This window comes from Aptenodytes forsteri, unplaced genomic scaffold (assembly GCF_000699145.1).
Source record: "Aptenodytes forsteri isolate BGI_AS27 unplaced genomic scaffold, ASM69914v1 Scaffold96, whole genome shotgun sequence".
Lineage (NCBI taxonomy): Eukaryota > Metazoa > Chordata > Aves > Sphenisciformes > Spheniscidae > Aptenodytes > Aptenodytes forsteri.
Window position 1 is genome coordinate 2,805,034 of NW_008795029.1, and position 13,187 is coordinate 2,818,220.

The following is a 13,187-nucleotide window of genomic DNA, read 5'->3' on the forward strand; positions in this document are numbered from 1 at the left end:
TCAACCAACACCCCCAGGTCCTTTTCCGCCAGGCAGCTTTCCAGCCACTCATCCCCAAGCCTGTAGCGCTGCATGGGGTTGTTGTGGCCGAAGTGCAGGACCCGGCACTTGGCCTTGTTGAACCTCATCCAGTTGGCCTTGGCCCATTGATCCAGCCTGTCCAGGTCCCTCTGCAGAGCCTTCCTACCCTCGAGCAGATCAACACTCCCGCCCAACTATAATTTAATCATTTAGTATCTTCATATAAAAGAAAACAAATAGTATGGTGTATCTGTGTTGTTATTACTTATTTTTGAATGAGTGAAAACAATCTGCTGCTTGCCTCCCTCCATCCTCCTGTTTTGTTAGAATCCATAATCTGTCAAAAATATTTTTTAAAATTTCAATTTTCTGACCTGAAAATTTTGATCTCTTCAGAATGTTTCTTGATAAATTACTGCAAATAGAAGTATCTCGTGGCAACTGAGAGAGTATAAACCCCCTGCATTCTGAAGTATCTGTACAGCTCTCTCTTTAAAAGTATCTCTCTTTAATAGTTATCTTTACAGATATTCTCTGACTCTGAGTTTCACTGGAACTGCATGTAAATCTTAGTGGTGTTTAGTTGCTTTGTAAGAAATAAAATTGCTCTTCTTGTTTTGCAGTTTTTGTTAGCACCTAAGGAAGCTGTAAATTTTCTCCACAAACCTTAATTTCAGCTGTTGGTCTGGAGCTACTTAGATATAAAATTGATTTATAATTAATTTAAGTGCTAAGGCTGCCAAATATCATGTCTTACGTGACACTTTCCCTTCTAGCTTCTCTTATCACTTCTATTTGCAGTGTAGTTTGTTTCTCATTTGCCTTTCTAATGGCAAGTGAGACACTCTTGAAAGGATTTCCATGTAGCAGTTCTTGACTGGGACTGGGGAGACATGCAGAGAGGCACACTGTCTCCCTGTCCCACTAGCAGCAAGGAGCAAAATGTGTCAGAACCAGTACAGTGGGAGGAAGGGAGAGAAATGAAGCAAATCCATTATTCCAGCTGTCCGGTAATTCACATATTTCACAGAACTACGTTTTTACCATCGTCCCAGTAATTGCTTGAAGATCGCATGTGTGAAACAGATAGGAGACTTTTATCTGTATCACTTTTATTGCTACTTTTCGTGGAAATAGGGAAACTAAACAAGATTCTTCCTCTTGAAGAGAAAGCACAAGCATCACAAATAGCTATACCTAACGGGCCCGTATGTCAGCGATATTCGGAGTTTAAATTGACCATTTATGAAAGGTCTTAATCTTGCTTGAATAACTTAGGTTATTTTTTATTTATTTGAAACAAAGAATTACTGTAACTCTTTTTAGGAGGAACACAGATCACTGGCTTTGTCATCCATGAAGTCAAATGATTCAACTGCTCAAGTATAGACTATGTGGAATTCAGTTGAAGGTGATGCTCTAAACTGGAAATCAGAGAGGAGAATTGGACTGTCTACAAAGTGCCATATTAGAGTGTCCCTGTGCAAACTGATGTGACATGATTGGAACAGAGTTGTATTAGGATAGCTTCAGAAACCTTTTATTCTGAGTACAGTGCTCCAGGAGGCATGAACTGGAAAGCTGAGATAAATTTATATTAAGTACACATACAGAAATGTTAAGTATTTTACAGAAACAGGAATACTTGCTATTGTGTCAGAATGTTTGTTCTAACTGCTGTGAATTACAGAACTTTTACATGATTCCATCATCATATTTCTGCATTTCTTTCCAACTTCAAGCAATTTCACAAAACTTTATGCTGCCTGTTGCTATGAAGCCATTTCCCCTTCTGCCTGCATGCACAAGACCCTTGCAGGAGATGGAAAGAAGAATGAGAAAACCAGGATCCACCAAATGGTATAGGTATGGCTTGGTCAGGAAACTTACTTGTGGACCTAGCACCATTTTCTGTAGTTAAGATGTACCCGGCTTTACTTCTAATCACGTCCCTCACCTGAGATTCATAAATAAAATAACCTATTTGAAGTCAAAGAATGTTTTTCTCTTTCTTCTCCCTCTGCATATACTTATGTCCAACATTGTGTGATTTGTAGGCAGTTGTATTGGGAGAGTTTTATTTTCAAATGTTATTTCTGATGAAAATCACCATGCAAGGATTTAAAATGCATTTGCTGAAAAGAAATGCAGTAGTAAATATTCTGTAGCAACAGTATAAGGCAACAGATCCCATGACAGTGACATCTCCCGTAGGAAATGTGTTAATTAGTCATAGGAGTTTCTGGGAGAGAGTTGTTCTGTTTTTTTTGTAGTTGCCTCTGAAGTGCTGCATTTTGGTATTCCATTAAATTAGTGGTTTAATGGCGTATGTTCATATGGCTTATAGTGCATGAAATAATTTACTTTCTGATTATGGTACCTAATATTGAGGTAGTCCTTTTTCAGATTATAAAAGCTGATAGGAAATTTATCTGATAATTATATGTTTAAATTATTTTATCTGTGCCCTTCTATATTCATATGAAACATATAAAAACAATCAACAGCTTTTAAAGTTATATTTACTCTTCATTCTGAGCTTGATTCATTCATATGGAGGGCTGATATAATGCAGTGAACAAAACATAAATCTTAAGTGCTCTATATAGGTCTTAGTGAGTTTGCCTAACCTTTAAAATCTTACTAAGAACCTTTAAGTGGACGACAATTTCACACTTTATTTCACAAAGAAATACATGTAAATTCATGGGATTTTTTGTGAAGTGGGCTATTTCAATTATTAATCTCTTTTACTGGCTAGCAATTACAAGAAATGTAGATGATTTTTTTAAGTTCTTAAAGGGATTCTGCTTTTTATGACTTATAGATCAGATCTACCTTTAAAAGGACAGTGGATTTGATTGGATTTGGAGAGGTTAGGTAAAAATTTGCACGCTGCCATTGTTTGCATAGGGACATGGCTGCACACTTACCTACAGAATGGTGCCAAGTCAAGTGTAAAAGAACAGGTACTCAGTACATTTGACAAATGAAGACAAAGATGAGATTATATGATCTCATGAATTGGTAAATAGTGTGTGACAAATAAATACGACAGTTTGTTTAAAATATTAGAAAAGAAAATTAGTTCCTTTTTTTTCCACTTTAGTGAATTAGAGCTTCCTGAGATATTGAAGTTGTTTCTCTCCACTGAATGAAAAATTAGAAACTGAGGGCTTTTTTTAGTGTAGAGCTGTTGTGACGTAACCAGTTTCTACATGCGAAAGTTTTTTCACACTGTGCACCACTAATTCTTCATGCAGATTTTGAGTGATAATAGCTTGTCAGTATCTGTTATCCTAAAACTCCAAAGTGATTGAGCAGCTGTGTGTTTGGTGTGCAATTTTAACAATGGTGCTACTTGCTTTATTGAGATCAAATAGTAGTGTTTTATTGAAACACCAGGCTGTTGCCAAAGCCTGCCTCTACGAGTGTAAAGTATTTCTGTGTGAAAGAACTTTAGTTACAGCCTGGGCAAACAAGGCTATAGCTGGTGCTGAGAATTCATTGCAGTCAAATCTGTGGTTAGAATGTACTGTCCATTTATGACTCTTTCTGAGAAAGTATTTAGCAAAAAAGTAGGAGAGAATATTGTTCAACGAAGTGTACTTACAGCCTGGCCAGGGCAGATTTTAGCTGAGTTTTCAGCTGTACTTAATGCATATTAACTTATTTCAGTAGTGTTTGTGTTTACATTATTTGGAGAGAGAATGTAATTTTGAACTGAAGATTGTTGCTACTAATTATGCCCAAATTACTAGTTCAGGTTGGAGAGTCAGGAAATGTCATTCATTGTTTCCATTGATTTCCAAACCATAAGTCAAATCTCTTTACTAAAAATACTTGTAAAGACTTGGAATCTTTCAAGGTCAGTTACTTTTCCAGGAGCTACTGCTAGCATCTTCCTATCATCCTTTTGCTGTCACCTGTTGAATACTAACCCCCTTGTCTTTTCAGATAATATGTTTTTATTTAAATTAAATTTAGGTAAAAATTAGCAGAGTAGCATGAAGGTGAATCTCAGGCTAGTTTCAGTTTGATTTTTAAATCAGAAAAATAAGCTGTGTGAATATTTGAACTCACACATGCATTAAGGTGTAATCCTGTTAACTGGCTTTATTTAGTGTTACATAAAGATGACTTAGTCTTTTGCTGGCCTCTGCTTTCTGTATTGCTGACCCTGCTTGAGAGAGTAAAAGCTAAGTAGTGCTTCTTCGTTGATGTGCCAGTGAAACTAGGTCTCAGTACATTGAGCTTTATACTATAAATAGAAGCAGATAATGCTAAGGCTTATTTATGGTTTCTTGGGCATATCCTTAATGGGCTTAAGTAATAGAACTTAAAAAAAAGGTGAGTATAGTCCATTGTTCTGGCAGCAGCATCAGATTGCTTTTTTCAGTTACCCTGGTGTCATTCTGTAAATGATCTCTCATGTGCAATACCTGAACATTAAAAGAACTGTTGGATGAACGTGTTTGGCTTTGTAGGTTAGCATTACCAGACATTCAACTGGTGTGTTTTGATTTCTCTGTGGCATGCGTCCTGACTTACGCTTTTAGGAAAACAGCACTATCTTTTTCTGCTTCATGCAAGTGAGTTTCCTTGTGGTTGTACTGAATAATTCGTGCTACTTTTTGCATTGCACTTCTACCTCGCTGAAAAACATAGCCTTACTCTTCCCTGCTAAATTTTTACACTTGGACTGTGAATGTTTTGGGGTTTTGAAGTTGTTGAATTGGGTTAGTAAAGTGCATTTATTTTCTATTCTCTGTTAACGTATCAAAAAATGAAAATGTTCTGTGCTAGCAGATAGTTAAAGTTAAGTTAGATATGGTTTTGTACTTTTTTGGTGAATTTATCAATTCATGATAAAACCAGATCCAATTAAGCTAACAGAAGAGATTGTCTTGATTTTATATCAGTTCTTAAAGTAAATTTTATAGAGCCTTTCTTTAGGGATACAAATTCCAGGTTGTGACATTAAGTTGGTTTACTTAGCGTTAACACGATACTCCAGGGCCATCAGACCTTTGGTAGTAATAGAGGAGCATGCTGTTTAGAGCTTTGTCTTTTGTACTTCCTAGCTTGATAGGTCATTTCAGAGGACTGTTTTAACTGAGTCATGATAAAGATCAGTTTATACTGTGAAACTAAAAAAAAAAAAAAAAAAAAAAAAAAAAAAAAAAAGCTTTTTTAAAACTAATAGTAGTATCCTTGTGCTGTCTTAGGTTGATTCACAATAAATAAGAGAGAAACTGTCAGGCTGGGCCTGTGTAGAGGGAAGGAGAAGCCGAGGGATTTCTTGATGTTCAAAGATTCATGTGTTGAATTCCCATTAGCCCTTTATGCAATCATCTCTGAACTCAGGCACTTAACAGTATCAGGAGTAATCTTTGTGTTGCCTTTATGTCTGGAATGTCCTTCCTAAAGAAAAATTAATAAACATTGTACAATTTAATCTACTACTCGGGAATATCTCATGCTCTCTTGCGTTTCTAGGAGTATTACTTGGCACTAGTGTCAATAAATCATTTGTGTGCATTGTACTTTCAAGTGCACTGACAAGGTAAAATATATTGTGTTCCAATAAAATGATAAAAGATATCACATTTTGTTCTTGGCATAGAAGGAAGGTGGAATATGGAAACATTTTCATTGGTTTACTTCCTTCCAAAAGATTTTGGCATGCTGAAAGAATCCTACCTGGTCTTCAGAAATGGGCTGAATGGCAGTTTGCTTTTTGAGTTGTGACAAGTCCAGTCAGTGATACGGGAGGATTTGTCTGGCTGGAAAATCAGTGTAATTTTTAAACTAACCCACATCCTAATTTCAGGTCTACACTGGGGGGATCAGACATGTGAGAAATGTTATATGTGCACTCCCACCGAGTCAGAGGTAGTTATGGAGTTTAGCATAAGCTGTGACTAGGCCATTGGTGTGTCTTATGAATGGCTGTCACTTCTACTTCCTTTATAGGTAGCTTGTCTTCATATAATATTTAAGTGACTCTTTCAAATTATTGAATAACATATTAAAATGGCTAAAAAACCCCCTTTGATTTATCGTTCGTTTCATGCCTAGTTTTGTAATTTTTGCCTTCAGTAGCTTCTGAACATAATGCCTTCATTTTTCTGTAATCTGCAAAAATTAGTAATGATTTAGGGTCCTTTTTAACTAGTTCTAGTATAAATGACTGAGGCAGCAGAAATGGCTTTTCTTTAAGCGTCTTATTTCACTTTACATTTTACTTCATGACTACTCAGCTATTCTGTGGTTAATAGTCTGAGTTCAATAGGTTTTCTTTCTATATTATTGATGTTCCCCCCCGCCCCCAAGAAAGTCATGCACATCACATAGATAATTGTTTTATAAGCTTCACTGCTCCAGGTTTTCAGAGTATTGTGAGATTTTATACATGTATTTCAACAGTAATTTATGTCAAAAGTTTGTTCTTCACCTATGTGTTGCACTTAAGGCAGTGGAATAATCATATAGAAATGAACCAATGAAGGAAATGTTAGGGTGAATACTTTTTTTTAAAAGTTTGAGAACTAAATTTTATTGTAGAGTTATTAGCCATGTTTGTACTAGTAAAGTAAATGGGCCCAGAACTATTGACAGCAGGACTAGCTAGGAAAGAAGATACCATGTCTATATGATTAAACTCTCTCTTATTGTCAAGAACTGCACAGTTACATCCACCTGCTTTGGGGAGTGATGCTTTGGCTGTGTTAACTACCAAACTGCTCCTGGTGTTTGTTTGGTGTTAGTTTGCTAAGTAGCAATCTGACAGTTCACCCTTAGACAAGACAATCAAGCACCGGTGCCCAGGAGCAGTTTCAGGATGTATTTAATTTACTAAACAGATGTAGCTGTTGAAGATGCAGAAAAGAAGCTTCCCTCTAATATGCTTAATGGAAGTATATATAAATGCGTCATTACAACATAAAGCAGAGGTTTTGAGTTTAAATTAATTACATATTTAAATTACTCCAGACTTGACCTAATGATGATGTTAAAGGAGCTGATGCCTGGGCTTTTCTATGTGGGACAAAGTATTAGAATGCATTCTGTACTTGAGAAATATTTTTCATATGGTAGATGGAAAATAGTAAGACTGTTGACTAAGGGATGAGCATTTTGTAATCCAAGTCCCTAAAAAAAATATATATTTCTAAATAAAAAAAAAAAATTGATCACTTTGTTTTTCTGTAAATACTTTTCTACAATGATTTGTACTTTTTTTACAGTGAATTGAAAGCATAGAAGTGCTAATTTTGGACAAGCTGTATGGTGTCCAATGGTGGGGTTTCATGATGCGAATATATGGACATTTTACTTTGGCTCACCTACTCTTTTTCTGCTTGCAGACACAGCTTTCATTAAAGAGCAAGGGATCTGAGCTGACAAGCTGAGGTCTTTTCCTGGCAATCTAAGTCCCTAAGCTTGTTCGTATCTGGGGAAATCGTTATTACTAGTATTTCAGAGAACACAGTGAATTGAGCATAGAAGTGCTAATTTTGGACAAGCTGTATGGTGTCCAATGGTGGGGTTTCATGATGCGAATATATGGACATTTTACTTTGGCTCACCTACTCTTTTTCTGCTTGCAGACACAGCTTTCATTAAAGAGCAAGGGATCTGAGCTGACAAGCTGAGGTCTTTTCCTGGCAATCTAAGTCCCTAAGCTTGTTCGTATCTGGGGAAATCGTTATTACTAGTATTTCAGAGAACACAGAGTTTCACTTTGCTGCAAATAAAATACCAAGTTATGGCTGGCTAGTTTGTCATATATATAAACATTTTAATTACCACTGATTTTTATCAGTGGTAAAATGAGTAGCAACCACATAAACACTTACTAAATATCTAATTTGACTGATAAAATCGTAAGCCATTTTTCTTTCTTCAATTATAAAACTAAAAAGTCAGAATAGTAATTTTCATAGATTCCCTTTTATTTTCTTACGGGAAAGTGCAGTGCAATTAAGGCAGAGTTTTGACAATTGACTGAGTTTTGTATGTTTTAGTGGTCTGGATATTATACAGAGAAGTCTGAGGGGTCACGCACTGATGGCTATGTATGTGTTGATGATCAGACACATGATTAGTTAATTCAGTGTGTGATTCATCTTACTGCAGAAATACTGAGTGAACTGACACAATGACTGTTTTTCCCCCATAGTGTGCTGGAGAAGAGAATTGGGTGGACAGTCGGACTATTTATGTTGGGCATCGTGAACCACCTCCAGGCACTGAAGCGTACATTCCACAGAGATTTCCAGATAACCGAATAGTCTCCTCAAAGGTAGTAGTATTCTCTTTCATTCATTTACATAAATCAGCTTAAGTTATTCTTTGTGTGTTCATTTATTTCCATCAAGATTTTCTTCTTATACTTCCTATATATGTCTCCTTTACCTTCATTTTACCTTTGCCAGTCATGGTATCTCAAGTTTCTCCCACAAAAACTAATTGCCAAATTGCCTCTACCATGAACAGGAATAGAATGACTTCTCCAATGTTTGCTATAGTACATAGTAAAGTCTTAGAGTGATACTGTGCTTTTCCACAAAGGAGTAAGAAAGCAATTTTCATTTGGGGCAACCCTGGAGTAAAGAAAATCTTCCCAAGGGAAGACCTTTGTAATCTAAAGCAATACCTCAAAGTACTAGAAATAGTATGATCAATGTAAGTGCTCAACAAATGGAGCTATCTCCACAATAACAGTGCTGTTTCCTTCAGAAGCTCATATTGACAAAACCCCCCATAGAAATAATATTCTTTGTTATACATGTACAAGTGAATCATTCTTAAACTCTTGGTATTGTGATATGTTTGTGCCCTTTAGAAACCTTCCAGTTGTTCCTCCCTTTACTAAATCTTTTCTGTAAGCTGCAGCAGCTTTCTGTGAGCAGTTGAGTTGTTGGTACTCTCTACCTGTTTAGACTGACTGGCTTGCTTTAGCCAAAGGTTTTTACTGCAATGGCATGGAAAACTGAACATTTGCAGCTTATTGTATGGCTAACACCCCAAGAACTTCAAGTTTTTAGTGTGCTTAGATTTCAGTCTTCATGAGCACACACCTTCAACCAATTATGAAATAATGACTTCAAAAGAATAGCTCCTCTACTGGGAAAATTTCTTTCTGAACAGTGGCTCAGATCCACAGACTTATTTTAAGAACCTTAGTAGCTTTGTGATCTCAAGGAACTGAGTGCTTACCTTCGTGGATCTGAATACTTGCCATCCATTAATCTAATGGCAAAGCTGTAATAAACCCCACACTTTTCGCAAACTGTGTCTCATTTCTTATGTGAAATTTTGTATTTTACTACCTTCCTTCACTACTATTTTTACTACCTTCTTTCTATACTTCATTCAAAGACAGTATAATAACAAACAGCATAGTATCTAGGCATCTTTAATTAGATAGAATGTTCGAAAGGTAATGCAGTAAATAATCCAGATGGAATACAGTCAAACTAGTACAGTGAGAAATCCTGTGCTCTACACGTTAATTTGTGTTGCCTTTTGGATTATTAAAGAGTAAATACATTTTATGCAAATCTTTACTCCTGTGACACTCTTATTTTTTCACCTCTTGTATCTCATCTGGGACGTACGTAAATAAAGCCATTGAAGTTACTGCTGATACTTTTTGAAATAAAAACATCCTACTCAACTCTGCAAGGTGTTTGACATCTTTTTGTGATGAGGAAATTAGTGGAAGTTTCAAGTTACCTGCTTTGCAGAGTGAGATTTTTAAGTATGACTTAAACCTGGATTGAGCTGAGGATCCCTGCCAACAATTAGTAAATATGTATGATTTCAACTAGTTCAGCAAAGAGACTTCACTATGTTTTTATTTGGATATAAAGCATGTTCAGTTAAATGTTTTAAATGTTAAACTCTGTTTGCAGATACAGTACACAACTAAAGTTTTCCATAAACAAAAGATTATTGGTGGAAATAATTTTTTATATATACAATGTTTCTCAAATTTTCTGTTTATTGATTAAACTTCTCTTCTTCTTCTTCTCACACTTACAACATGTAAGTCGTCTTTGTGAAAGTAAATACAGTGGTGATATTTTCAGGAGGGAACAGAGTTCACATAAATGCTTTATAATATTGAACAGTTCCTTAGACTGCTGAAAGCTCAGTTTTAATGACAGTTGTCTTTATATGAGAACTTTCCATGCTGTCTTGCCTGTACTGTCCCTTTCAAGTAAACTCTTTCACATGCTCCATCCCAAAACAGCCTGGGTAAGGCACTATCGTGACTTGACTTGCATTCATTCTGGTTCTGTAAGCTAGCTAGCTCTTAACCTTTCACTCTGTCCTTGTCACTTGCTCCCTTATGAAAACTCTGGAGGGGCACCTACCACAGCTTAGGAAACACAGAAGTAAGCTTCTTGAAAAATGATCAAATGCACAAAATTAAGATGGGAAATCCATAATGGTTAGAGTAAAATAAAGATACATGCACGCAAGCACACGCAAGCACACTGTACAATGTTACCTCAACCATGAAGGGTATTTCCTTCATGGAAATGAAGGAAACTGATAAAGGTGACTTTTATCAGTAAGACAGACAATAACTTTCAGCTGTGCTTTTCTAGGTCTTTAATGCTTATATAAGAAAGTATATGATTGCTCTTCAAGGATGAGGAACCCGGAACTTCCAAGTACAGATTTTACCAATTTAAGACAAACTAAATTTCTAAAAAGGGTAGTTTAAAACCATGAGGAAATCTCATCAATTAGGCTATCTGTATGCTGCTATACTAACAAATGTCCTGTCATAAAGCCTTGAAAAAGACAGCAGCTTGAAATAGCTGGGAAAGTCTAAGGTTCATATTATTTCCTTCCAAAGGTAAACTTTACTGTGCTTCACCAGAGGCTTCCTGATGTCAGCAAGATAATAATTTGATTCCAGTACAGAGGGATATTTCTTGTATATTGCAGTGTCGCTGTGGAATGTGGTTAATGCTCTGTCTGCTTAATGACATATTCCTGGTGGTGAAAAATGGTATCTAGACAGACCTTTGCTGGACAAAAATGCTCTTTTGATTTGGTGTGTTAATTCACTTATGATTTTAACAACGCATTACAAAAAGGCTATGTTGAAATAATAAAAGGCAAAAATTTATGTCTTTTGGATTGTGCTTGCAGTTTGCTTATGTTCTAGAGGGTAGTGACCTTTGTAAGGTGGATAGTTATGTTGACCTAACTTTTAGATACTAAAGCTGCCTAGGGTGTTAGCCTTTAAAGTAGCTGTTGTGTGCCCTTGTGAATTTATCATATGACAGTGATGCAGCATGGCAAAACATCAGCTGGTAGAAAATCCTAATGTTTCAAATAAGAAGAAAGAAAAAGTAGTTGAATTGGCAGGGAGGTTGCTTGCATTTTTTTTTTTTAAATTATTCACATTTTGAAATTATATACTGATTAGTAGAACTGCTATGTCAAAAGGAAAGTAAGTTAAACTATGCAGCAGTAGCAGTTAACAGAACTTGGTGGGAAACAACTTTTTTTCCTTCTGAAACAGGATAACAAAAGGTGGTGTTTTTTTTTTTTTAAAGACTGATAAATTACAAAATAACTTTTTAATAAGAAACTTCCTTAAGGTCCAAGCTTCATATTTTTGTGCTGGGAGAATCCCAATCAGTATGCTAAACAGAGTATCTGTACATGCATAGTAGTGTGTGGATGTGCCTGACCAGCCTAAGAAGTGCCAAAGGTCCATCTGGCTCAGTATGTTGTCACCTTCTGGTAGAAGCCTAGAGAAGAATGCAAGAACAAGTAAGCATAGAGTGATACTTCCCCCAAATACTCTTAGTATTTGCTGATCTGTGACTTAGCCATTTGTGAGCCAAAAGTGATGATTTTGTATTTAAGTCTCTAATGGATTTCTCCTCTGAATTTCTTCAATACTTTTTGAGCCCATGTAAATTTTCAGAATGCATAGGTAAGGCACAGTTAAACTGTAGAAATGATTGCCAGAAGAAACTATGAACTTTTATTTTGAAACTCCTACTTGCTAATTTCAGTTCATGTTCCAAGTCCTCGAATCTGAGAACAACTGTTATCCCCTGTTGATCATCTTGATTCTGTCAGTGATCTTCCACCATATTCCAGGTTGAATAACCTAGTCTGTTCAATAATTGCTTGTGTGGAAGCTAGTTCATACCTTTGCTCAGGTTGGTCTGTACCTTTTCCCAAGCTGGCTGGGAAGTTTTTAAGATCGAGAAATGCACAGAGCGTTCAATGTATAGGCTAACTATGGATTTATACAGTGACATAATGATGCTTTTAGTTCTTCATTCATTTGCTAATAATTTCTAACATTCAAATTCCTTTTCCTGATGTTGATCCGATATCTCTATAGAACTGCTGTGCTTCAAGTATCTCATTCATTTGTAGACAAAGTAGGGATTTGCATCTCCTGTTCTAGCTGAATCAATGAACTGAAGACTAATTGAGTGTGTACATTTGTCTCTTGAACAGAGGGGAAAGTCATATAGAAAATAAAATCTTTTTGAGGCAACAATATGGAGTTCTGTAAGAACATGTTTAGTTACAGCTGCTTACTGCTTTTGACAGACAACCTAAAGAATGAACCACAAGAAAGAACTAAAAATTTCAGAGATGCCAGGATAGGAATATCCTGTTGAATGAGAGATCAGAGACTTCCCGGTGTGTCAGAGACAGATGACAAACTTAGAAACCCCAGGAACGTTCTGCAGGAGGACTGTTTGTTTTTTCTGTACCACCCATAGAGAAAGCTGGGTTGGAGAGACTTACAAAGTCTTTTTCTTTCTTCTCTTCAGTCTGTGGGTAATCAATACATAGTATTTTGCCTTGATGATCCTGTCTAGCTGCAAACTTTTACTGTCTTAGCTTCACTAAGAGAAATTTTTACAGCTACAAAAAACACTTGTGCCTGGGTCACTAACATAACTGGAAGCAGTGGGGCCTAAGCTCCCAGAAGATGATACTGAAGAGTAGCAGGATATGACTTGTGAGTGAAATGCAAGATTGAATCTACAGTGGATGCAGAACTTACTTGAAAAATTTGCCCTAAAGTAAAGTGGTTTCAATCAAGTTAATTTATGATATGAAATGATGAAATGCTGACTCGTGTTGTAGCTTTATTTCCT

At 36.2% G+C, this 13,187-nt stretch overlaps 1 protein-coding gene across 1 annotated transcript in view; it reads left to right on the forward strand.

The window, feature by feature from the left end:
• ATP11A (ATPase phospholipid transporting 11A) overlaps nt 1-13,187 on the forward strand; it is a 121,595-nt gene that overhangs the window by 42,879 nt on the left and 65,529 nt on the right. Inside the window, exon 2 of the mRNA XM_009276143.2 lies at nt 8,207-8,329. Coding sequence (XP_009274418.1) covers nt 8,207-8,329 — 123 coding nt within the window. The remainder of the gene's footprint in view (nt 1-8,206; nt 8,330-13,187) is intronic.